General features: G+C 47.1%; 3 protein-coding genes across 3 annotated transcripts; 2 read left to right on the top strand and 1 right to left on the bottom strand.

The window, feature by feature from the left end:
* The first annotated feature begins 275 nt into the window (after positions 1-275).
* Positions 276-3,573, top strand: LOC110290421 (beta-defensin 36-like). Its single transcript, XM_021156962.1, has 2 exons — positions 276-421; positions 3,337-3,573. The coding sequence occupies exons 1-2, from the start codon at positions 367-369 to the stop codon at positions 3,480-3,482; spliced, it is 201 nt and encodes a 66-aa protein (XP_021012621.1). The 5' UTR covers positions 276-366; the 3' UTR covers positions 3,483-3,573.
* Positions 3,574-16,371: 12,798 nt separating this feature from the next.
* LOC110290253 (beta-defensin 19) lies at positions 16,372-20,623 on the top strand. Its single transcript, XM_021156757.1, has 2 exons — positions 16,372-16,486; positions 20,350-20,623. Exons 1-2 carry the CDS (start codon positions 16,429-16,431, stop codon positions 20,541-20,543), a joined length of 252 nt encoding a protein of 83 aa, XP_021012416.1. The 5' UTR covers positions 16,372-16,428; the 3' UTR covers positions 20,544-20,623.
* Positions 20,624-21,790: 1,167 nt separating this feature from the next.
* Positions 21,791-23,165, bottom strand: Defb118 (defensin beta 118). Its single transcript, XM_021178749.1, has 2 exons — positions 23,084-23,165; positions 21,791-22,025 (listed from the first exon to the last, which is right to left on the bottom strand). Exons 1-2 carry the CDS (start codon positions 23,160-23,162, stop codon positions 21,802-21,804), a joined length of 303 nt encoding a protein of 100 aa, XP_021034408.1. The 5' UTR covers positions 23,163-23,165; the 3' UTR covers positions 21,791-21,801.
* Positions 23,166-26,965: the final 3,800 nt, after the last annotated feature.

The raw sequence follows: 26,965 nt of genomic DNA, 5'->3' as shown, positions 1-26,965 counted from the left end.
TTAAAGAAAACTGACTCTCCCTCTACAGCCATCAACTGTGAACAGTGTCTTAGTTACGGGTTCCTTTAGCTCCAGAGTAGAGGATTCTGGGCTGGATCATGACAGACTGACACATGCTTACAGTGATATACCCTGGCCTTTGTAGGACTTAGTCTTGCTGGTCCTTGAGTGAATAAAGGAGTGTCAGCCTAGGAGTGTGTGGTCAGTGCTGTGGGTGTGGGGACCGAGGGATGGGGAGACAGACTGTACCCGTGGGCCTCGGAGGACACGTGTCCCAGCTGATTACAAGGAGCAGGGATCCATAGCTCTGCTCTTTTGTCTTGTGCTTTGATAGACACAAGCCAGCACCCTGGAGTTCCTGAAGTCATGGAGACTGCGGTGTTAACTATGGCTCTGCTGCTGCTGTCCCAGGTCATTCCAGGTAACCTAGACCCCTTCAGAGGAGGGACAGAGCTGGGTCTAGTCAGGGTACTTATGGCCTGGGTGGATGGCGGATGGGTAGGAGACACTGTCTGGGCAGTGGGTAGAGCCTCAGATCTCGGGTTAGAATCTGTAAGACAACTCACATCTCTGCGTTTCAATTTCCTAGTTTCTAAGTTTTATGTAACCAGTTAGGTTGAAAGGTCAAGACTGGGCAGTCTGAAATATTGGTGTACTGCAGCTTCTTTGTTTTATGTAATTCATCAGAGAGTTCCAGGGACTTCCATCCTGCTGGCGGAGAGCTGGGGGCTGGAGGTTCAGGGGCTGCAGAGAGCTCTGGAGAACATCTGCATTGGCCTCTTAGGACTTGTGATACAATTCTGGCTTGGAGAAATGGTTAGGCCTCCAGCCATTCTACCTTCATTCCCACCCCCCCTCCCCTTCTTCCAACAATAACGGCTGGACTTAGGAGACAGTAGATACATCATTACTCAGTTAAATATGACTTATCTTGACTAATGTTTTTGATTTCTTTTTATGGTGGTGGTAGTGTTGTTTTTGTTTTGTCTTGATTTTTTTTTTTTTTTTTTTTTTTTTTTTTTTTTTAAGAAACAGGGTTTCTCTGTGTAACAGCCCTGGCTTTGTAGCCTAAGCTGGCCTTGAACTCATAGAGATCAGACCAATAGTTCTATGCCACATGTTAAATATACTGCTGCCACCATCCCTCGTGCAGTTCAAGCTCCTCGTGTTTGATAGTGGGAAAGCCTTTGATCTGAGGAGTTGATCTTTCTGATAGAGCTTTTCTTGTCTCTGATGTCGTTCTCAGTCTCTGGTGTGATAGGATGATGCTTCAGGCTCGTTTTGGAATTTCTTGACCAAAACTGGTTTCTACAATTCTAATTTCTAGTTCCTACTGACTGGTCAATGTTTCTAAGCTTCGCAATAACCAGAAATGAGGAAACAGTCTTTTTAAGAATAAGCACCCATGAACTCCTACTGGGACTTCTGATTCAAATTCACCACCCACCTCTATATTCCTTTATTTCTTTTCTTTTTGCAGGGGTGGGGATGGAACCCAGCTCATGGATGTTAGGGAAGCACTCTGCCTCTGAGTCACACCCTTGGCCTGTTAGGAATGGTGGCCTAGACCCTCCTTCCTCATCTCACTGTCTGTCACCACAGATACCTTAATAGTCACATGTTCTTAAGCCACTGCAAATGTCTGCACGAGTTTTCAGTGTGTGCCCGTGTTTGTATTGTGCTGCCTGGCTCTTTTATCAGGACATGGAACCATGGAGACTTTCATGTACTCCTTTTGTTTCTGTCTATTTGTGGTCCATGCTGGACAGACACTCTGTCACTGAGCTCTGGTGGCCTGACTTTAAGCTGTCATTTAGTGAGAGTTCGACAAGGCACTGCACACGTAACAGTTAATTCTGCATCTCATTTGCTAGTATGAAGCTCCTCCCCCTGGTAGAGTCCTTAGGGAAGACATGTGGAGGCAGTATTTGTCCAGTTTCAGATGTTAACAGTGCCTTGTTGTCCTTTGTCCTTGGAAGGCACAGGTAGCATAAACACATGACACCAGTCTTTATTCTGCCATAAAGCATTTTTGTCAATAAGTTCTTGTTTAACCCCAACCTCTGGTGAGCTCGAGAGCATATGTGTGTGCATGGTGTAAGTGTGTGTGTGTGTCCACTGAGTTCATCACACAGTACCTCTCATATGTATATGCATTTAGGGGTAACCACTTGGGATAACTTATCCCTGGAGAAGACTGACTCTTCTCCTCTCAGCAGCCACTGATGGCCTGGAGCTCCTTATGTATGTGGTGGGGCCTTGTGAGACTTCCCCATCCACACTGGTGTACCCACTGCTGTGGTTACGTAGGTCTTACCTATGTGGGCATAGTGTTAGCGTTTCATGGGCACAGCATCCCAGGCATGTCTAGAAGACACTGCTTAGCACCTGTTGTCCTGGTACTCTGCCTCCTACTGTCTTCCCATACCTCTTCCGTGCTGTTCCCTGAGTGGAAGGGTTGTACTGTAGATACAGTAATTGGGTCAGGTTCCTTATGGTCATTAATTCTTTGCATTTTGATCAGTTGTGGGTTTTCTCTTCTTTATTTAAAAATCCTTTTCACTTCGGATTTCTCTTAAGCCACTAGGCTTCATTAGTATTCATCTTGCTTCTAGTTCAGTTTCTTTCCTTGTAAAATAACTTAAACTGCTCAACTTTGCTGGTGTTCTGTCACTTCATAGCTGCATTTATTTAATACTAGTGTTTTTTTTACACAAATTAATTAATAATTAGTTTTATTTACATTTTCCTTTTTACTTCTTTTGAGACATGGTCTCATGTAGCTGAAGCTGGTCTTGAAGTCACCATGTGTTGCTAAAGATGCCCTTGAACTCCTGATTCTCCTGTCACTAACTCTGTTGAGATTACAGATCTGGGTCACCAGGCTCAGTCTATGCTATGCTAGGACTTGAACCCAGGGGCTTCAAGCCTGTGAGGCAAACACCAACTGAGCTAAACTGCCAGTGCTATTCCTTAGCACAGCTCCGTGAGACATCTACCTCTCCTTGTAGAAGAGAGGAAATAGATTCTTAAGAAGAGAGTCACCAGCCCAAGGTTTACCAGCTGCCTGGGGACACAGATAGACTTCAAACCCAATTCTGTAGGTTCCGATGGCTCATGTAACCCTCATAACCCATTGTGCTTGTTGAGCCTTGCGACTACTGTACTTCTAAGAGGTGGAGTTTATGAAGGGCTGGGATGTGAGGTGATACAAGCTTCCTCAACCTCTAGAGGTGACCGCTCCTTCCACTGCCTCTTTTTTTATTGCCTGGGGCTCTGGCCTTTACCAGGGACCTCATGACTCATGCAGGTGTCTTTGTCTTTGTTCTGGCATAGGGGCCCCTGAAAGATGCTGGAAGTCTTTTGGTGTCTGCCGTGAAGAGTGCGCCAAGAAAGAAAGTTTCTATATCTTCTGCAGGAATGGCAAACTGTGCTGTGTGAAGCCCAAGAATGTGCCCCTGTGGTCACAGAATTTGGATTAGCATTCTAAATCCCAAGGCCACAGAAATGAAGTTGGACCTAGAGTCCACCTTGGCAGTTTCCCTGAGCTTCATTAAAGCGGCTTTGGCTGGCTCCTGTGTTTGCCTCTTTGTGTATGGAGTCAAATGTCGGCAGGAGGCCTGTGGCACAGGGACACATCCAGTTCTTCTTACCCAGGAGCTCTGAAACTGTGAATGGGGCTAACTGAATGCATGGCCGAAGTATTAGAGAAAAATGATCATTGCTGGTGCAGATCATCTTTCTAGTGGTTTCTAAACTATATACACGGCATTTACACTGTCCTAGGAATTGTAGGTAAATCTAGACATGATGTAAGTAGTCACTCCTTGTGGTAGGGTTCTGTAGTCCCCAGAAATGCCAAAGTGTGTGTACCCCCAATTCTCTCACATACAGTATCATGCTGTCTGTGTGTAACCTGTGTGAGGTCCTCCGGGGCTTTATTTCTTGTTATTAGGTCACACATATTGATTGTGCGAGATAGTAGGTTCTATTGTGACGCTTTTGTCTGGAATTCAGTGTGACTCGATCATCTTCACTCCCACAGCGTTCTTACATTGTTTCTCCCAGCCCCTGTCTTCTTCCCCAACAGTCCCCTGCTAATTAATGTCTGTGTCACTTTAAATTTCTTCCTTAGATTCCACATATGAGAGAAAACATGATGTTTGTTTTTTTGAATCTGGCTTATTTTTCTTAACAAGATAATCTCTACCGTCCATTTCCCTTCCGGTGAAATAATTCCTTATGACTGAATGACACCTCCTTGTCTATATATCTCACATTTTTCCTCCTCCCCACTTTCTTAGCTTTGGTTTCTGACACAAAGTTGTACCCCATGGCCCAGGCTACTCTGGAACTCACTATGTAATCCAAGTTGCTTTGCACTTGTGGCAACCCTCCTGCCTCAGCCTCCTGAGTGTTGTAGTTACCAGTATGAGTTACCTCACCTTACTGTTCCACATTTTCTTCATCTATTCATATGCTGGTGGACACCCAGGCTGCCCCCGTGACTTGGCTGCTGTGGGTAGTGCTGTGATAATCACTGACATGCAGGTAGCAATAACACCTTAGCTTCCATTCCCTGCGTGCCCAGGGCTGATAGCTAGAGTGTGGCTGTTGTATTTTTAATTGTTTGGAGAACTTTCATATGTGTTTCCGTGGTGGCCGCACTAATTTACATTCTCAGAAGAGGGTGTGAGAATTTTGTTTCCCTTTCTCTCTCATTTTATTTTTCCTCAATGATCGCCATTTTCATTTTTTTAACCTTTTATTGATTCTTTGTGAATTTCACACCATGCACCCTAGTCCCACTCATCTCCCCATCCATTTATATTTGACCTTCCCCACGTTCTCCGTCTCTGCTGGGGGTGCCCCGGTGCCATGCAGAGAAGGCAGGGCAAAGTCCGGAATGAAGAGTCCTCAGTCCTTGTTTCCCTCTGGGGTGTCAGATTCCGCTACGTGCGGGACCGGAAGGGGAACGGAACAGGGGTGGTCTTGGATGAATGCTATGGTTCCCAGCCTCCTCTCTGGGTATGTACCCTGGTGCTGCTGGTATATCACTTGGAGAGGAAGTCAGGAACGGAGTTTGAGGTCTATGCTTCCCCTCGGAGCATCTGCAAGCAAGCAAGAAGAAGGAAGTGGAGCCGCAAGGAGCGGGATCTGGTCCGGTTGGGGGCGGATGCAGAGTACCGGAGGGAGGGAACGCCTTCTTTGGGAGTCTTAGGCCAGGGTTTTTTTAGGCGAAAGCCTTCCCCATGGAGATCTTTAGTGAAGCAGCTCTCTGAGACGATCCTTCAGACTGCTTTTTGGAGGGTGCGGGTGTGAACTGAAACACTTTACTCTGGGTGAAACAGGGATTATATACTTTTGGAGGAAGGGCATGGGAATATCCAGGAAGGGAAGGTCATTGGCTGAAGGCTAAGACTATCTTAGATTCCTCCTTAGCATCGAGAAGAACTCCATGTGGTATGGTACAAAGGCAGGCAGGGAGCGGCTCCATTCCAGCCATTCTCAAGTCTCTGAGGTTGCCGGGGTTTGAGCCCACTCAACCTCACCAGTTCCTATTTCTGTCTGGTGGCCCAGCCCACACCAAAAGAAAACAAACGAACCAAAAATAATAAACAAAACAAAACAAAGCATAGAAACTATCGTCACGAAAGCTGTAGTGTGTCACAGAGACCCCCTCAGTCCACACATCTTTGCTTGTAAACGTTCACAGCAATGAGTCACTGGTCTGGTCCCAGGCCTCTGTCTTCTACCACACCATCAAAATTGGATCCTCAGCGGGACTTCTCCTGGCTATCCTGTTGTTGCCCGGTGTCATGGAGATCCTCCTGATTTAGATCACACCAGTCCTTTCATGTGCTCTGACAGTTCACAGATGGTATAGATTTTGGGGTGTGCCAACTCAAAGCCCTGGATCCTGGTCTGGGTGGTAGCAGAACTAGTCGGTCCGCCTGAATCTGCACCACCAGGGGGAGGTCTGCGGCGCTGGCCCTGCTAGCCCACCCAGGGAGGGAGCAGCAACAGCTGTTCTGATCTCATACCTTCAGGGCTGGCTCATCTGCACTCACACCACCAGAGCCAGCTCCACTGTGCTGCCCAGTTGAGGCATGGGACCCACTCAAGTGCTGAAACCATAAGGGGCTGAGGCAGATTCCCTGCTCTCACATCCTAGTGGCTGGCGCACCTGTGCCTTCATCATCAGTGCCATCTGTTGTGTTGCCCAGGTGAGGTGCAGCACCCACTCTCCCTAGTTCTCCAGCTTTTGAGGGGCAGGGCCAGCTTTGGGGGCTGGCTCTCCCGACTACTGCAGGTAAGGGAAGAAGGGGTGGGAGGGCATTGCCCCAGCACCCACACCACCTCGCAGCTGATGAGTGGTAGGACCAGCTCTTTCAAACTCACGACCTAAGAGCAGTCTCACCAAGGCTCTACCAGGGCTAGCCTCACTATTCAGCCCAGGTGAGGAGCAGGGCCAGCTCTCCAGAGTGCTGTATCCAGTAAGGGGTGGGGCCAGTTCTGCCCAGCCCTTGGACATCTATGTGGTCTTAGGGGGCTGCCCAGACCAGGGATGTCCACATGGTCTCTAGTGGTAATATGATCCATAGACATCGACACCACTCCCTGCTGCTGCATGGCCATAGGCCCTCTGTGGTAGCATGGGTTGGGACTTCACTATGGCCTGATGTGGCAGGGCTGGCCACTCACGCTCTCCATCCTCGTGCCACCATTTTCATCTCTCTTCATGCTGCTCACACGGTTCTGCTTCTCTCTCACACATCTGTCCACCACATAACTTGCACATTGTAGTGGCTCCTGCTGCAGGCTGGCCATATGGCTGGCTGGCCGGTGGGGTTCTGGGTGACTTTCTCTGCTTGTGCTGTGGGGCATGGTCTCAGACTGGTCTCTGTGTATCTACTGCTCACCTGTGCCATGTGTGGGCATGTTTTCCTGCTCACCCCCATCTTTAAGATAGAATGGGAAATATCTGACAGAGGATTAGTACCCAGAGTATGTAAAGAATTCAGAAAGAGCAAAACTGACCAATTAATTACATGGAAAACTGACTAACATCTCTAGCCATTGGGTGAGTGCAGACCCAACCCCTCATGTACTCCACGTTATCCCTATGTTATTTGCCATACCCAATGGAATGGAAACACATATAAATAGTGTGTACAGGACAGAAATACAGACAGGGAAGCTGGATCTACTATATATTAGGGGTAGTGCAAGCTTTTAATCTCACTCATCCCTTAACATGTCATTACAGGGTCAGTGGGGTCTAATGGGAGTAAAACCATGTGTTCATCAGCTGTGGGCATCTGTGCTGTGAACTGAGTGCATGAGCACGTCCATCCATCACAGCAGCAGTTACTTCTCCTGTTGACCAAGTGTTTGAAGAGGTGTATGTAGCTGAGGGGACAGAGCTAGTTAGCCATGGAGAGGTAGTCACAGTAGCAGGTGTGTGAGGCAGGCTGGTTAAAGGGCACAAGCAGTGTGAGGTGAGCGCTGAACTTTGCCCCCAACCCCAATCACCTCGCTTCAGTGAGACACAGCCTGAAGAATAGCGCCACCTACACCCAGAGTGGGCCTCTCTGGAAACTCCCTTATAAACAAAAACATTGTTCCTCACGAATGCCCTGTGTTTTCTTAATCCAATCAGATTGACAGTCATAATTAGCCATCTCAAGTTTCCTTCTTATCAACTTGACGGCCAGACCCACAGCTTTTAACTGTCATGTTCCATCTCGGGTCATCAAAGGCTCATGGCCATGTAATAAAGCAAAATGTGTTTAGTTTATCTGTAAGCATCACTAACATCTTAATCCACGTGCCCTTGCCAAGCCCGAGGACTGAGTTTCACCCCCAGGATACTTATGGCAGGAGGTGAGAAGCAGCTTTTCAAAGCTGACCTCTAGCTCTGTGCCCAACTGCAGCACAGGCGTGCACACAAACAGCAAGTACATACATATTAACTTTTTAGCAGAGTTTATGCCCCGCCCTGTTCCATATACACTGCAGCTTGACTGGGCTCACTGTTCCACGTTGTCTCACTATAAAATCCTGAGTGAACAGTCCTTCCTTTGTTGTTGATACTGAGATAGAAGGGGCAGAGCTCTGGAGAGAGTTGGACTGGCAGTTACTTGGTCTGATAATGAATAACATGTTATGCCTAAGTTCTGCTCTCATAACCCCGCCCACCTATTTTTACCCACCAAATCCTCCATTTGGAAACCTTCTACCCCTGAGCTATAAAAAGCTTTGTCTTCCTCATGTCCAAGGCTGATTGATCTCTTCAACCCTGCCTTAGGGGGAGGCAGCCCATGTATATGAATAAAATAAAAGCTTGCTTTAATTTGACCATGATGATTTGGGTCGGTAGCCTTTCTCTTCTGGGCTTTGGGAGTAACATTTTGTCCTTGGCCCACAGGCAACTAAATGTGAGTTGGTTGTCTGTTTCGCTAAGTCCCTCTATTATTCCTATTTTACAGTGGGCTGGGCAGTTTTGGTGGGGAGAGGTTAGAAAACTCCACACTTTGAACAGCAAAAGCATGAGCTGCCCCAGGAGGGCCGTAGCTGACTCTGGGGGAAGAAGACAAATTAAGGATCGAGGGATGGAGAAGCCTCCAGAAGGGCGGAAGCCACAATGAGGATAAGAAGCCGGAGGCTGCAGTGACGACAAGAAGCTGGAAGAGAGATGCCAGAGGCACAAGGAGTTTAAGGAAGTGATAAACTCCAGGATGTGCTCAGATAAAACAACAGCATCTTTCCTTCCCATCTTCCACCAGGGCCTCAACAGTTACTCTGTGTCCATTCCAGACACAAAGGAAGGGGCTGGCCTTGGACCCAGTTCTGGGTAAGCAATCTGAGACTTAGACTTTCAACATTTTGAAATGTCCAAATTTAATGTGAGGCTGTGCAATTGGTAAAGAGGTTTGTGTCTCTGGCACTGGGTCTTAACTATGTTGATGAGGAAGGCAAGCCAGGGGCACATCAGGGAAGGAGAAGAACCAACAGGCTGGGAAGTCAGAAAGGCAAGCACGGAGAGCTAACAACAGTGGTGGTTTGTCAGCTTTCAGGACACTGGGTGTCCTGGAACTTGCTAGGTAGACCGGGCTGGTCTTGAACTCACCAAGACCCACCTGTCTCAGTCTCCTGAGTACTGGGATTATAGGCATGCAGCAGCCAGGCTGGAGTCTCTAGCATCTTCTATAGTGGGAGATAATTCTCCTTTCAACAAATACACAAAGGACAGAGAGACTCCCAGATAGTCAGAAGCTGAGTTTGAAGAGGAGCCCATAGCCACTTTGAGTGAATAGTGATACCAGCTTTGCCCTCCAGGTGGAGTGTGTCCCTCTGCCAGAGCTAGACCTAGCACACAGAGAGGAGATGCTTTGGACTAAACACACCAAGAGCGCCCACTCTTGGGGTACTTCCAGGCTAATGCTTTCTAAAATGTCACCTCTCTAGCCATGTGTCTCATCATACTCTAGTCCTAGACAAGGGTGATTTTTTTCTTGTTGACATGCTGGGTGGTGTGACAGGATTTTCCCTGTCCAATCACACTAAAATATCAGTGCAGCACAAGGCCTGTGATTGGACAGGGAAAAGGGGGGCGGAGCTAAGAGTTGCAGAGACAGACAGAATCTCAGGGGAGAGGGAAGAGGGAAGAGGTCAAGATGGAAGAAGATGAACAGGAAGAAGAGCCTGAACCAGCGTGGCTTTAATTGACCACGGGTAGTTATGATATTAAAGGATAGAATAATTGGGATATTTGTCTAATCTAGGTGAGCAACTTTTATTGTTATCAATTGGTTCTGAAATTATTGTATTGGCATCTTGTGAATTCAGAATTTATTGATACATAAATCTGTTTGGTTAATTCTAAGCATCAAGAGTTTTGATTTGGGTTGGAGAGATGGCTCAGCGGTTAAGAGCACTGACTGCTCTTCTGAAGGTCCTGAGTTCAAATCCCAGCAACCACATGGTGGCTCACAACCATCCTGTAATGAGATCTGATGCCCTCTTCTGGAGTGTCTGAAGACAGCTACAGTGTACTGAGATATAATAAATAAATCTTTGGACTGGAGCAAGCGGGGCCAACCAGAGTGAGCAGAGGTCCTAAAACTTCAATTCCCAACAACCACATGATGGCTCACAGCCATCAGTATGACTATAGTGTACTCATATACATAAAATAAATAAATCTTTAAAACAAAAAGAGTTTTGATTGACTTGGTTACTGGAATGTGGGACTGCCGATTACAGGGGTTTATGGCAGAGAAGGAACAGAGAAAAGGAACAAGTGGCTCCCAGTGAGCCTGAGCTGGGAACCCAGCGATCGATGGGATGCTTCAGGGTTTGGGGAAGAGAAGAAGTCTAGCTAGAGAGAGTTGCTGGAGGTAGCTTGGGAAGCCTGCAGGTCGATTTTAATATTTTTGGCAATAGGGTGGCATGGCAAAAAACAGTGTGCGAAGGTGATGCTAAAAATTTAATGTAGAGCCTGGAGAGATGGCTTAGTTGATTCCAGTCCCACCCCCTACATGGCAGCTCACAACTTTCTGCAACTCCAGTTCCAGGGCATTGGAGACCACCTTCTGGCCTCTTCTGGTGCTAGGTAAGTGCGTGGTATGTTTATATACAGGCAAGCAAAACCACTCATACATATAAAATAAATATAAATAGATCACTACAAGAATTTAAGGTAGTGCTCACCAGATAATTTTTCTCTACTTTGAGTGGGCATCCATGCAAACATAATACTTTTCTGCTCAGCCTTTGAAAGAGAAGTCAGGCCTTGTGCTCTGAGTGGGCCTCTTTTTTAAATTGGGAAACTGAAACTCTGTGTGTGTGTGTGTGTGTGTGTGTGTGTGTGCATGTTTAAGGAGTAACCGAGAAGACTGCTCCTTGCCAGCCCCTACCCCAGTCTTTGCTAGGAAGACCTAGACACAAGGAAGCGGTTTCAAGTGGATGCCCTCTCAGCTGTGTCCACCCAATCAGAGATCTTCAAAGAGGAGTTGCCTACTTCAGGTTGGCCTTAGACTGTGGGTGCATCTGTGGGGGATACTCTTGATTGACGCAGAAAGACCCATCCCAAAGGGGACGGCAGAGTCTGGTAACAATCCAGATGTTAAGAAAAGACAGGAAGGAAGGAAAATTATTTACTCTTTGCTTTGTTGGCCTTCCCTCTCTCTACCAAGTTAACTTATCCCGTTGCAGCTGCCGATTTCCTTTGCTGATGTTGGAACCAGCTTCTTCAGGCCTCAATGCAGACAGAGAACCAGTGACTCTCCAGGGACCCACTAGGCCTTCAGTACCAGTGGGGCATGCAGCCTCATGCCCCACTGTCTGTGAGCAGCCTCAGAACAGTAACTCTGGGGAGGAGGAAGCTGCAGTTGCTAGGTTTTGCACACAGTGGGCAATCATTTGTAAACACTTGTACACACTGGGCAATCATTTGTAAACACTTGCACACACTGGGCAATCATTCGTAAACACTTGTACACAGTGGGCAATCATTTGTACTTGGGCTAGAGAAAGGCTTTGTTTTTCCAAACCTGACCCAGGGGAAAGGCTTTCCCAGTTCTCTGCGGCTCTGAGGTCTTGGTCTTTAACGTGGCTGTATCTATGTCATACAGCAGATGCTTAGGACTTCACATGTTCACTCAAAGTGTGCGCAACTCCCCACACAAAGTCATGGCTAAGGGCTGGGACCCACATTCTTAGACACAGGAGGTCCTGGGAGGGTCGAACTGAGAACGGAAAGGCATGAGCCATAATAATGGACAGTGGACACCTTACTAGGCTAGAGTAAATAACAATCAACACACCATTCCCTCAGATCTGAGGGTGATGAGTCACTCTTAGTGTTTCTCTCACTATTTTGAAGGTGTAGTTGGTTGGTAGTACATGGCTGTAGTATACACCAGACCCTAGCTTCAACCTTCAGCGCCACACACACAAAAGTTTATAGGTGAAATTCTTCACTCTGGAATCTGTGTCTCCACCAGATGTGCTGGTGTGGAGGATTGACTCAGATCCTGGCCTCTCTAGGATACCCTCATCTGAGACCTTGGTTATCCATGTTGCCCCCACCTCCGCTCCCCCCATCCAGGGCCACAGGCCCCACAGGACCTTGGTCAGATGGAGTGTGAATGAACAGAGGGGAAGAACCATCATCAAAGACTTTGTCATCTACTTAATGGCTTTAGAGAGAGGAGCCCCTGGAATCAGCTTGAAGCTCTGTGCAGGTCCCTTCCTGGAAACTTGATAACCAGTGTTTTCTTCTCTCCTCTATGTGGGGCTCCGGGACAATAGTTGCCCAGATTGGAAGGGTTGAGAGTGAGGTGGCCTTCAGAGCTGATCAGGCCAAACTGTTCCTATGTGGGAGGCTTTTAAAGTTGGATGCTATAGTTTGTTCTCATCTTGTCTCCCACAGACACCACGCAGCAACCACTACCGAGCTGGCCCTCTGGCCAAAGCTCACTTCCTCCCTCATAGCCCCAGGTCCTGGCTACAGTGGCAGCCCCTGTTCCTCACGCCTCCTTTAGCCACTCCTCCTAGCTTTGTGCCAGCTCTGTAGGAAATTTCGGGTTCCAGAATTGGGTTCCAGAGTCACAGGATCTAGAGGGGACTGAGGTAGACACCGTTTAAAGGTCTGAGAACAGAGGGGGTGCTGTAAACATCTCCTCAGCCACAAGCTGTGTGTCTCCACATAAACCACCTGGCAGCATAAATGTACATACCCACAGTGCATGTGTGACACCCAAGAACAACCTAAATGTGTACAACTTGAATATCCACACTTAATGCCTTTGCTTACACACACACACACACACACACACACACACACACACACACACACACACACACACAGAGTTCAGCACAGATCTGAGCCTAGACACCCAGACATAGATCTCCACAGCCACTTGGTCATCCCTTTCAGTATCTCCTGAGGTGAGTAGAGGCCATTTTCCTGAATGGCTACAGCACCACCACGCTGCCCTGTTCCAACAGAAGAGGGCTTATGAAGTACAGGAAAGAGAGCTAGTGAGGAAAGACCTGGACCATGCGTCCAGTAAAGTGAGCGTAGATATGCACATCCCAGGGAGGAGGGCTCAGGGGTCATCCTGGGCTTGGTGTGTGTCCATTTGCTTAATCTTCAGGTCAACTTTATAAAGCATCGTTACTACAATTTTATAGCTGATGAAATAGGTTCAGAGAGGTTAAAGAGCTTTCCCAAGGAAGCCCAGCTAAGGTATGTGCTTGTAAGCACTCTGCAGTTACACCTGTGTATGTGGAACAGTGTACTGAAGGGCACATGGCATTGGGCTCAGCTTTGGACCAAATCCTCCACCCCTGCCAGGCTAAATCCTCCACTCCTGCTGGGTGCTCATTATCACTTGAGGATCACAATAGTGCCAGCAGGACACCTCAGTAGGTAAAGCTGTTAATTACCAAGCCTTATAATCTGAGGTCCATCCCAGGACTTACATGGAGGAAAGAGAGAGCTCACGCTCACAGGTTGTCTTCTGGTCTCCACTCAGATGCATGGCACACACACTAAAGGTAAGTCAAAAAATTTAAAAGAACCCAACCAAGTGGGAGGCAGGCATTGCTGTCTCCACATCTAGCGAACTGCTCGGCCCTGGACTCGGCCCTGGAAGGACTCTGGCACTCCTCCCTCTGGTTGCTCTCACACCATTGCCAATGCAAGTTATTGATTATCTATAATCTGAAGTGGAAACTTGAGGGTTCTTAGGAAAGTCCATTGGATGGTGTTTTGCCGGGGCAAACACATGAAAGAATGTCTCATTAATGTGAACACAGGTGTGAAAGGCTGAGGCAGACTCCTGAAGGAGCGTTTCACCAAGGATGTTCTGCTAAAGCAAACACGTGAGAGGACACATGATGAAGGATACTTTGCTAATGGCACGCATGTATTGGTCCACCTTACATTGTGTAGTTGAGTCACATTTGTCCAGACTGCATAGAGAGAGACATCAAACAAACAAACAAACAAACAAAAACTTATGGTGGTGTCCTTCAGTTCTTGCCCCTTCCTTGGACTTGGGCTGATAGACCCAGTGATGTCAACTGAGACAGACACACGTGCTAAGGCAAGACCCATGGTGGACATGTGATCTTTGGAGGATATAACAAGGACTAAGCTAGGCTTACTTATAGAGCTAGCTGTGCAACACTTGGGGGGTCTCACATCTTTGCTGATCTTTGCTTCCCTGTGAGAGGCACAGCTGAGAACTTTTCCTGGTGTTCCTCCTGCTGACTGGAGCCAAGACTGAGGTCTGGCTGTCTCTGCTAGGACATGTTACCTCTGTTGCTAAACCCACTCTACTGAACTGGACTGCTGCTGTATCCATGAGGTGTTTGCAAGTGGATCGAGCTGCTGCTTGCTAACCTGTGAACTGAACTGCCGCTTTCCAGACAACACTGATGGGATTTGCTCCAAAGAACCTTTCTAAACAGCTCCACTTCCTGTATCCTTTCTTTCTCACTTCTGGTGGGTGGTGGGCTAAAAGAGAGGCTAAAGTATTTAAAAAATCATTAAAAATAAGTTAAAAAATAAGGTTATGATAATCATTTACTAAATGGAGTAGTAGCTATTATTTATTAAGTCTGAGAATGTTTGTTAAATATTATTCTGTATATAAAGTCAGGTCCCAAATATCACTAACCCTCCTCAGTGCCTGTCTTTTAGTGAGTTAGATCCTGACTTTTAGCAAGCTGTCATTGCCCAGAATAAAGGGTAATGTTCCCAGTGTATCCTGGAGCTGGCTTTGGTGGGGATGGGTTCTGGGCAGCGGACTAAAAACAGTGTGTGCCACTTCTGAAGGCATCCTTCAAAGAAATGGCATAATACTTCACACACACACACACACACACACACACACACACACACACACTCCACTCCAACTTCTCTCCCAGATCAGTAGGTAAGACTGTCCATGGAGATGTGGACAGACCCAAGTTCTCTGCTGGCTTTGAAACTGCTGCACTTACCCATGCACAGAAGTGAAAAACAATGGTCTGTGCTTTGGAATCACTGTTTGGGAGCAACACCTGCTAAAATTGCTGCATTAATACGTTAATATGGCAGATGAAATTCTGTACTAGTGTGATAAACTATAATAGTCTGTTTTATTAAACAGTTAATAAATAAATATTACTAAATATCCAAGGCTGTATACTTCATAAAGAACAGAGATCCATCAAAATCAGTTTGATTAGCCATCCTCATCTGTCCCACCTCACTTGGGGACTCTTGGTGGCTTGGCATCCCAGGGGTGAGGATCACATGGCAAAGCAGGAAGCTGGAGGTGACCAGAGGTCAAGCTCACTCTTGCTACAGCAAGTCACTTGCTTGGGATATAAGCAGAGCCCCTCACATCTTCTAACTGTGAAATCCCATGACTTTTTATCTCCTACTAGGCCTGCCTTGGTGTGTGTGTGTACGTGTGTGTGTGTGTAAGAGGCCTGTGTCAGGTGTCTTTCTCAATTACTTGCCACTTAATTTTTAAGATAAGGTCTCTTTCTGAACCTGGGCCACAGTGACTTGCCTGGATTGGCTGGCCAGAGAGCCATAAGGTCACTGTGACTTGGCTTCCTCTGTTCCTGGATTATAGATGTGTGCCACTGAGCCTGGCTCTTTTGTGAACGTTGGGAATCCAAACTCAAGTCTTCACATTTACACAGCAAATATTTTACCCGCTGAGCCATCTGCCCAGCAGCCCTACCTGTTAAAGGCTCTACCACCTCCCTACACTGAGAAGCCTCTAGCCCACGATCCTCCGAAGGGCACAGTCATGCCAAGTTCCCCACGTCTCAGTGAGAGAAACAAAGACAAATATGTATGATAAATACGGAAGTCTCACGTGACCAGTGAAGGCTGCAAGAGAACTTATTATAGTTCAGAGCGAAGACCCAGCACCCACAAGAGACACCTGATAAGACAGTCAGAGGCAGCAGCGGTCCCAGCTCTGAGGCCTTGGTGTGGAACATACTGGAAGATTCAAGATTTCATGAGACATACACATGTGTGTGGCGAGAATAAAAAAAGGGGGGGGGGAGAAAGCCAAGAATGAATAATGCTAAAAACGTAAATGTTCCTTGACACGCATCCTATGGTAATTAACATGGGTCTCAAAGCCTGACCAGCTTCAGTTCACTCTTGAACTTCCTAGGCCGGAGGTCATGTCTGGCCAGCCGCTTTCCTTCACTCTCATTTTGTGCCGAGATATCTGCTACTCACACTGTCCTTCGGACTGGCTGACCTTGTACAAATCCCCCTCTGCTCTAAGTCACCTCCCACAGCCCTGCTGATAAAAGGAGGCTCATCCCTACCTCAGTGAAGGCTCTGCTGCCATCCCCTGCAGGCCACTTACCACCTCCACCCTGGGTGGTGCCACCATGAGGCTAGCTCTCCTGCTTCTTGCCATACTTGTGGCAAAGGAACTGGTCGTGTCAGGTAATGTGGGTTTTTTGGGGATCTGGGGTCCTGTCTCTGGGTTTCTTTCCTTTACTCCCATAGAGGTGACACCCAAGTCTATCCCTATTTCATGAAGCTTTGAAGGGTACCCCAAGATCCTGTCAGGCATGCTGCTGCTTCTCTCTCTCTCTCTTTGTGTGTGTGTGTGTGTATGTATGTATGTATGTATGTATGTATGTATGTGTGAGTGTGTGTGTGCCTGCCTGCCTGCCTGCCTCTGTCTTTCTCTCAAAATCTTTTTTTGCTAAGTGGGTGCATGAGGGATGTTTGTGGGGCGTCTGGTACCTCGAGGGCAAGAGTGACATTCTGGTGGGAACTTAGGAGAGCTCTGAGGGGTGAAGGATTGGGTTCTGGTTGGGGACATGGCTGGGGGTGATTCCTGATGAGGGGGCACCCAGGACCTGGGGTCACAGAGAAAGTGGAGCATGAACTGAAGGTGGGGGCTTGGTCTTCCTGACAACAGGGTGCAAGACGGGGATGCTTGGCTTGAGTGGTGTCGCTGCTAGCATTAGGCTGGACTTGGGCTGAGGGTGGGGGTGAGTTCTGGAGTGGGGGGTGCTTCGATTCAGCTTGTGGGTAGGCAGCTGCTGGGAACTGGCTGGTGACTTGATTAGATTTGGGTCTGGCTTGGAGTGAGGCCTCAGGATCCTTGAGTTTGCCAAGGCAGGAGGCTGACTGGGCCTTGAGGTTTAACTTGGTGAGTAAGAAATTATGGAGAGTTGGCTGTGACTGGAGCAAGGCTTGCTGGTCCCTGTCCCCAGCCGTCTAAGGAGCTGACTCTGTAATGTGATGGGGTCTCCTCTGTCCACAATTGAAACAGACGGGCACTGTCCCTTTCCCATTGGACCCAGCTCCACTAGGTAGGACCCTCACCAACACACATTTATTCTGGAGGACACACTAGTTGGGGGCAGAATGATTGGTGGGGAGAAACGTTGAAAAGGACAGTCCTTGGCTGGATATGGTGGCACACCCATTTAATTCCAGCACTGGAGGTGAATTTCTTTGAGTCTGAGGCCAGCCTGCTCAGCATACCAAGTTTCAGGCTAAGAATTGAGATCCTGACTCAAAGAGGGGGCGGGGATATTTCCTGAAAGTTTCCAAGAGCGACAGTCACCTCTGCCCTCACTCTGGAGCCCACTCACCTTTCCTGGGACTGGGGTCAGCACTGCTCACCCAACTGTGTGGCTCTGTTTTCCCTCCTATCCTCCTGCCCTCTGCTGCTCTTTGAGCAATGCTAACTCATGCCTAACAATTGTTCCTTGCCCCAAAGATGCTTGTTGGGAGGACCAACACTGCCGGTGGTACACAAGAATGGTGAAGACAGTGTCACATGCTGCCAAAATCACAAACACTGCTTTGTCCCTGAATGTTACTTAACACTCCCTCCTATGACCACTAATGGAGTCCTTAGCTGGACCACTCCTATGATGACCATAAAAATCCAAAAAGGAAGAAAAGACCCTACTGTGGATAGAAAGGACATGGCCTCTTGTCCTTTAGTCTCCACACCGCATTAAAACTCACAGAATCTTGTTTGTGTTTGTCAGTCATAAAGGACTGGGGTGGGGAGATGGAAGGATGGAGTTCGGAGGCAGTGGAGAGAAGCTGTCAGGGCTGGATCTTGGCAATAGGGTCAATAGCACAGTGTTGAAGATGCTGTCACCTATATGAGTGCTCTATCTGCTTGTACACCCACATGCCAGAAGAGGGCAACAGATCACATTACAGATGGTGGTGAGCCTTCATGTGGGTGCTGGGGATTGAACTCAGAGGGGTCCTCTGCTCTGAACCCCTGAAACATCTCTCCAGACCCTCCACATTATTTGTTTGAGACAGGGTCTTTCACTGAACCTGGAGCTCATATTATAAATTTTCTTTTTTGTGTCTGAGTGTTTGACCTGCATGTGTGTATGTGTACCATGCATATACCTGGTGATCAGAGGGTTCAGAAAACAGAACTGGGATTCTAGAATTGGAGTTAGGAATGGCTATGAGTGAGTCTGGGAACCGAACTCAGGTCCTCTGCAAGAACAGCAAATCTCTTAACCACTGAGCCATGTCTCCAGCCCCCAAATTCCTGGTTTTGTTTTGTTTTTTGTTTTGTTTTGCTTTGTTTTGTTCTTTTTCGTTTTTTGAGACAGGGTTTCTCTGTAAAGCCCTGGCTGTCCTGGAACTCCCTTTGTAGACCAGGCTGGCCTCAAACTCAGAAATCTGCCTGCTTCTGCCTCCCAAGTGCTGGGATTAAAGGCGTGCGCCACCATGCCCAGCTGTTTTTTTTGTTTTTTAATTATTTTATTTTTAAAATTTTATTTTATTTTATTATTTTTTACAAGCTCATGGGGTTTTTCTGTTTTGTTTTCTTAAGATTTATTTATTTCGGGGCTGGAAAGATGGCTCAGCAGTTAAGAGCACTGGCTGCTCTTCCAAAGGTCCTAAATTCAAATCCCAACAACCAGTGTACTTAGATATAATAATAAATAAATATTTTAAAAAGATTTATTTATTTTATGTATATGAGTACACTGTAGCTGTCTTCAGAAACACCAGAAGAGGGCATCAGATCCCATTACACATGGTTGTGAGTCACCATGTAGCTGCTGGGAATTGAACTCAGGACCTCTGGAAGAGCAGTCAGTGCTCTTAACCACTGAGCTATCTCTCCAGCCCCAAGCTCATGGTTTTAACCAGAACCTTTTAGTGAGGCCAGTTTGCAGGCTGGAGAGGTGGCTCAGTGGTAAAAGTGCTTGCTGTGCAGGTTCAAGGGCTTGGGTTTGGATTCCCAAGACCCACAGAAAGCAGAACATGCTGGAGTGAGCCTGTCATCTCAGTGTTGGAGAAGCAGAGACCACAGAATCCCGGGCCTCTTGCCAAGCATGTCAGCCCAAATGACCCAGGTCAGCTTCCATTGAGAGACCCTGTCTCCAAAAAGCAAGGTAGACTGTTTCTGAGAACAACACCCAAGGTTGAGATCTGGCCTCCATATGTATGCACATACATGTGCGCTCACACAAATAAACACACACACACACACACACAAACAAAAATGTTCCTAAATACAGGAATGATTAAACAACCCACTATGTGCATCCATGATAACAGTTCAGAATGAGAAGAGATGAACCACTGATGCTCTGAACAGGGAGGGATCCAGAGTTTGGTTGGCTATCGTTGTTTATTTTGACATGCGATTGTCCTGGTTTCAATGAGTGAGTTTTGACTGCGACCTGGGCATTTTGTGTATTGTAAGATTCTGGCCTAGGCCCTGACATGGAGGCAGGGGTGGGGGGTGGCTTCTCATTGCTACACTGTGCTTGGAGCTCCAAAGTTTGTGTCTTTTGATGCCACCCTAGTTGGGAAGGGCATTCTCTCTTTCGTGTGTCCTTCAGTGGCACTGTGGGGCCTGGTGGCCCTGCATGATCCTTTGAGTTTGGAAAGGACCAGATGCAGACCTAGTCCGAGTCCCTGCACCTTCACACCCAGGGCTACTGGCAGCAGGCAGTGAATTAAGTCTTCTCCTCACAGTGAACGTATGGTTGGGACCTCTTGTATCTCTAGCTGTGGGTTTACTTCTGGGCCCTCTCTTTTGTCCTGTGTTGGCTTTTGTGCTGGTACCCGGCTGTCTTTGTCTTCCTAATGTCCAGAGCTTTGACCTGCACACAGCAAGACAAAGAGAGGGCAGGACACTGACTCTGTCCCTCTTGACTGTGGCACTTGCTATCACCCTTCAGGTTTTTTCATGTGCTCTCGACTCCCCCAATGTATGTCACTGGTAAACAGAAATTGATTATCATTCTTTGTTTTTTATTTTATTTATTTATTTATTTTTATTTTTTGGCCAGGCAAAAATCCTATCCTTCAATGCATGGGTAACAGAGGATTCTGTAGGTCTTCCTGCAAAAAGAGTGAACAGGCCTACTTCTACTGCAGAAATTTCCAGATGTGCTGCCTCCAGTCCTACGTGAGGATCAGCCTTACAGGAGTAGATGACAACACTAACTGGTCTTATGAGAAGCACTGGCCAAGAATACCGTGACAGCCTGCACACCGTGTACAGACTTCCGGGGAAGCCGTCCCTGCTGTCTGCCCCCTTATTAAAATGTATGCATCTGACAATGCTTGTTCGTTTTTCTTCCACTGGAGATACATCAGGAGACTGGGCTTTGCATGGTGAGAGGTTTGTCCCATTCTGGATGCAGCCCTGTGGGAAAAGGGTCTGGGCTCCTGAGTCACTTTCAGAGAGGAACCTGACCAGGCACTGGAGGTGGGAGAGTGTGGTGGAGACCAGGGAGGGGAGTTAAGGATTTCGGATGAGCTGTGACTGCCTATGCAATGTAGGACCCAGGGAGGCACCAGAGCAGGAGGGATGGGACAGTCCTGTAGTCTGGAAGACACAGTTGGTTAAGCCTGGAAGAGCTTCTAAGCAGAGCTGTTAGACTTAGAGGAAGCTGTCTGCCCACAGCTTCAAACTGTGAGGCTGAGATTGGCTTGATGGTTACTACAGAGGAAATTTGAATAATACATTCCATTCTCCATAATTGCTAGGTCTTTTAATTCCTAAAATTTTAGAGAACTTATATATATTATATGTAATGTATATTATATAACATATTATAATATATTACATACAATATATTATATATAACTATATATAATATATACAATATACAATAATACACAATAATAATATACAATATATAATATAATTATATATAATATATAACTTTTCTTCTCCTCCTCCTCCTTCTTCCTCTCCTCCTCTTTCTCTTCCTCCTCTTTCCTCCTCCTCTTCCTCCTCCTCTTTCTCCTCCTCCTTCTTCTTCCTTTGAGAAGAAGAAGAAAATTTTTCTGTGTAACCCTGACTGTCCTGGAACTCACTCTGTTCTCAAACTCATAGATATCTGCTTGCCTTTGCCTCCCAAATGCTGGAATTAAAGGTATGAGAAATGCCAGTGTGGAAGTGAATTCTTCCTCAAGCGCTGCAACCCCAACACAGACCACCAGCAAATAAGGAGCACAGACAGTGTCCACAGCACTTCAAGAGCACGGAAGACTTTGCCACTGGAAGCATGGGGATGCTTTACACAGTAGGTTTTACCTAGAGTTGCACAGTCACAGTGGGTGGCTATGCCTCATGGGTGTCTCGGTGCTTTCTATGTATGACTTAGTTCATCCTTCTTGGGACATGAGCGAGTGACATCTGATAAGTCAGGAGCTGTCAGAAACTTCAGGGACAGGGCTCTCCAGCCACCTCTCAGGTTATTTATTTATTTATTTATTTAACACTCCTTCAACTATATTGCCCTAAGTACACCTATGAAATCTGAGGACAGATCATACTCTATTGTAGAGGTTTCCTCCGTGGTCCAAGTGATAGCATCATTTTGCCTGTAGCTGTCGAAGTCTGGAACACAGCAGACTCGGTAATATTTGCACGATTCGTGGGCCATTTCTCCATCTTTGCAGTGTCTCCTGCAGTGCCCCAAAATTTTCAAGCATCTTTTCTCAGCACCGTAGTCTAAATAATCAAAGGAGAGGCCAATGATTTTAAGTTACTGTTGCTAGATGGCTATGAATCTGGCATTCCACTATATGGTCCCACCGCTGGGACTGTGGCAGGACACAGCCCTTAGGCTCCTCCTAGCTGCAGTTTGATAATACCACGCATCTCCAAATAGCTGCTCCTGACTTTTTTTTTCCCTACCCAGGTTTTGCTTTTCTTGAAGTGTGATTGATCACTCACTAATGAAAGTAAACTTGTTACATTGGGGACAGTCACAACAAAGCTGTCCCGGACCTGTGTCAAGCTACCCTTATCAAGAAACTCATCTAGGGCTGATGAGATGGCTACATGGCACTTGCTGTTTAAACTGGTAGACCTGGGTTGACCCTAAGACCCTAGCAATGGAGGGAGATGACGGACTCCCACGGTCTCTTTCTCCGATCTCTGTGTGTGCACTGTGGCACACACATATTGCTCCCCCTCCCCAAGTTAAAATAAACAAACAAATAAGTGTAAGCAACTCTATAGAAAAGAAATCCACCTCATGACTATGAGTTATTTGAGGAGGCAGGTTTTCTGGAGTGAGAGAGTCAGGGTTTTAGCCAGGCCTTTGGGTGGCCTTTAAAAAGCAATGGTTTTCAAGCCCTAGACTTACAGCATCCAAGGGAGAAAAAAGCCAGCTCTGTCATCCACGTAACTGCCCTGAAGACATTTTGTTCACCAAATCCCAGAACATGAGGAGACAAAGGACTTCCTTGAGAGCAGTCGCGAGACTTTAAAAAGCCGAGATGCCATGGGGCTGTGGACTTTGGGAGATGATCTTAGGAGCTGCACAAGCCGGGGAGAACATGGAGGAAAGTCCAACCTTATTCCTTAGCTGGAAACATGGAGCGAGCGAGACCTTGGGCCGTATGGACTGTTCTAGGATTACATGACCTACCTCTGCACTACCCTTGTGAGAGACACAGTTTCAGTGAGAAAAAATGGTGCTGGTTGTGTTAGGGAGAATAGCCAGCCACACAGTCCAGGGCCTGCTAGACCTTCATTTTGGTCATTTCCCACGGTTCTGTTACCTGGGATCACTTGGGGTAGAAGAGCAAGGACAGGAAGAACCAGCAGCAGGAACCTCATGGCTCTTGGGAGGTAGAACATCCAGGCATCCGGAACACAGGGACAGTGTGAATCTGGCCAAGAGCTTTATTGGCCTTTCTGTCGTGTGGGCAGAGGGATGTGCATTGAGCCAGAGAGAGATGTTAAAGCGTATCCAAGCAAAACATCAGCCTGTTGGCTGCCGTGTGGTCTGAGCATCTGAAACAGTTCCTGAGAGCACAGGCGAAGCTTTTAAGTCACAGGCCTGGAGGACGTTTGGGAGTTCAGAGAGGGGAAACTCACATTAGGATTTCATCCTTAACTTTTCCAGGCCTTTTGTCAAGGGCTAAACCCCTTGTCCACAGTCTCTCCTCACTCTAGACTAAGCCTGCTCGCAAGATCCCTCCTCCAGTCAGGCAGGGGTGGTGCACACCTTTAGTCCAGTCAGGCAGGGGTGGCGCACACCTTTAGTCCAGTCAGGCAGGGGTAGTGCACACCTTTAGTCCTAGCACTCTGGAGGCAGAGGCAGGCAGATCTTTGAGTTTGAGGCCAGCCTGCTCTACCAAAGTGAGTTCTATGACAGCTTGGACTACAGAGAAACCTTTTCTTAGCATCGACCCCTCAATCTGTCCTTATCAGTATCTCTCTACATTAGACCGTGAGGTTGGTATGGGTTGGCACAAAGCCCCCCAAGGCACAAGGCATCAGCTCAGCGAAGGCTTATGGAAACAAAATAAACACATGTCCACATATAGAAACTGAAGTGCTAACCTCTGTTCCAACAGGGAAAGTGGCTTGATAACAGAGCTGACTTGCAATAGAGTGTGGAGCGTCCAACAGACAGCCATACAAAGTTACCCACTGTTGCCAAGGATGCTTCTGTCAAAGGCATTCGGAGTAACTTGGATGTTACTGTTCATGGGGGTATCCTGGGGACACGGGAGATCTGGGCATTGTCTGCAGAGACCCCAGCATCGAGATATGCCTTTAGGACACAGAAAACTGGTCTACCGTTCAAGGTAGCCTAGTCACACAATCCCTTAGTCACTTCCACTATGGCTCTGTGTTTACCTATGAAGCTGAGGAGGTGGAGGCTGGGTTCATGTTGCTCTTGGTTTTGAAGACAGTGCTGCACTTACTGCCAATGGAAGAGTGGTAAGTTGGCACTTCCTTGCAGTCAGTGGCATTACAATTAATTCAATTGTGACCTTGGTGGCTTGAGATTGAATTACAGAAACAAGTGCTTGGAGTCCAAACCAAATCCAGCCACCTCAGTGGTTACAGTAGAAAAAGATGATCACAGACACTATGCAGAGATGCTGTGTGAATTCAGTGGAGTCCACAGAACACGCTGGAGATCGGGGCTGGGATCTCTCAGCAGAGCAGCACTTAGAGGATTAGGAAATGTCTTTATTTCCTGTAACTTGGAGGACCACCCTTGTTAAAAATCATACTCCAGATTTAATGAAAAGGTTTTTTATTTTTACTTATTACCTGTCTATGTGAGTGTCTGCATGTGCATTTGGACACAAGAGTGCAATACCCGAGGAGGCCAGGAGAGGGCGTGAGATGGGGAGCTGGAGTTCCAGGGCATGGTGACCACCGCCTGATGCAGGTACTGGGAACCGTGGTCTCTTTAAAGAGCAGCAGTGCTCCTAACCACTGCACCATCTCTCCAGCCACCAGACTTCAGATTTAGTCGTGCAGACTGGTGAGATTTGCAGCTGGTTCAGCCCATAAAGCATTAGACTCTTAGTTCTGCTGTTTGTACAACTTCAACATAAGCTTAACATAACTCAGTTTTATCACATGGGGATGAGACCTGGATACTCAACAGGTATGTGGAATCAAGTGAAATGGAGACTTTGGGATCTTTCTGGTCCAGAAGCCAGCCAGTTTGCCTGCGAGCCTTCCTCATGACAACCTGACCTGAGATGAGCCTTGGAAATTGATAGCTATTCTCTTGAGACACATTCCAATAGTACACAGGGCTGCTGGACCATATGGGCCAGAACTTAGCATGCTTAAGAGGGAAGGTGCCAAAGTCTAGCCTTGGCAGACAAACCTCTGTGTTAGAAGAATGATGGGACTGTTAATTTCTTTAAGTATGACCTGCAGAACATATATGGAGCCAGATTTTCTAGAGTCTGTTGGAGGGTTTTTTTTGTAATAATTTAAAATATTTATTAATTTACTTTATTATTATTATTCATGTGTGTGTGTGTGTGTGTGAGAGAGAGAGAGAGAGAGAGAGAGAGAGAGAGAGAGAGAGAGAGAGAGAGTGTGTGTGTGTGTGTGTGAGAGAGAGAGAGAGAGAGAGAGAGAGAGAGAGAGAGAGAGAGAGAGATTAGAAGGAGGGAGGGAGGAAGGGAGGAGGGAGGGAGAGTCGGAGGGTGGCATGCACATCTTGACATCGTTGGCTTCTGTTCTGCTTCTCCTCAGTGGATGCTTAGGGGACTCATCAGCAGGTATAAGGATGCTTCAATGGAGATAATCTAAGCATTAGGTGGAGCTGAACTTGACAATTGTTAAACCCTGCCAGTCTCTCTCGACTCTATAGCTGCCCTCTCCTGACTGCTGGTTTGGGGATGCTCTTTTTCAGGCATCTTCTGGGGAGATGACACTTGATGTTCAGCTATACTCTCTTTTCTCCTGCACTCACCTCGTGTCATTGCAGGGCCAGGTTTTTTTGGGGGGAGGGAGGTGCGGGGGATACCAAAGTTGCTTTTAGCAGTTTTCTAAAAGCCATCCTCTCAGTGAACAGATCCTACATCACTGGGTTAAGGCTTAGAGGTTGGATCACTGGATCATTCCGCAGCTTGAATTTTAGTCTTAGGTTTTTTTTTTTGTTGTTGTTGTTGTTGTTGTTGTTGTTGTTTTGTTTTTTAATCAGCCCCTCCCTCAACTTCTATATGGCTGTTACCTGTAATGGCCACCCTCAGCTGCAGCGTGAGGGATTAGCCTACCTTCCATCCTCTCACGTTCGTGTCTGCTCTCTTTTTGACGTTAGCCACCTCAACAGGTGCCAGCAATAACTCTATGTAGTTAAACCTGCATTTCTTGACGGACTTGGCAGTAATTGCATTTCTCTGATGGCCACTTGTGTGTGTTCTTTAGAGAAATGTCTCTTGAGACTCCTGTCCAGTCTAGAAGCCACATCCATTGTTTTCTTTCTATAGAGTTCAGACGTTTATGTGCTGAGAACTGATCCCCTTACTCTGTACACCATGCAAATACCTCCTCTCCGTCTATAGCTTGTCACCTCAGCCTTTTGGCTGTTCAGAAGCACTCAAGTTTAGTGGGATCCCCTCTGTCTATTTTTGTTTCAGATTCCTGACATTTTGAATAAACTTTAAAGTAGTATGTCTTAGACGAGTGCCCGTGGCTTCCCACCATGCTTTCTTGCAGTCATTTTGTGGTTCCAAGTTGATGGTTAATCTGTGCGGAGTTAATCGTCGTGATGGGAGGCAATGGTCAAATTCCACACTCAGGAATCTGCGTGAATGTCTATACAATCTGTGTCTTACATCACATCTTCATTGAATCTACCTCTAGTTTTCCTGAATCATTTATTCAAGAGAATGAAGGGCATTTTAGTGATCTTCTAGCACATTCCAGTCTTTATTTCTCTTTGTCTCATCTCGTCGCTTCCTCTCTCTCTCTCTCTCTCTCTCTCTCTCTCTCACACACACACACACACACACACACACACACACAGAGGGGGGGGAGGGAGAGGGAGAGGGAGAGGGAGAGGGAGGGAGGACTGAACGGAGAGGCTCACGCACACTAAGAGTTCTGCCCCTGTGATATTCCCCAGCCGTTTTTCTTAAGCAAAGTAGGCAGAAGGGCTCCTCAGTTTAGGATGA

Source organism: Mus caroli, chromosome 2 (genome assembly GCF_900094665.2).
Source record: "Mus caroli chromosome 2, CAROLI_EIJ_v1.1, whole genome shotgun sequence".
Lineage (NCBI taxonomy): Eukaryota > Metazoa > Chordata > Mammalia > Rodentia > Muridae > Mus > Mus caroli.
The sequence above is the reverse complement of the archived record's forward strand: the minus strand, read 5'-3'. Positions and strand labels throughout refer to the sequence as shown.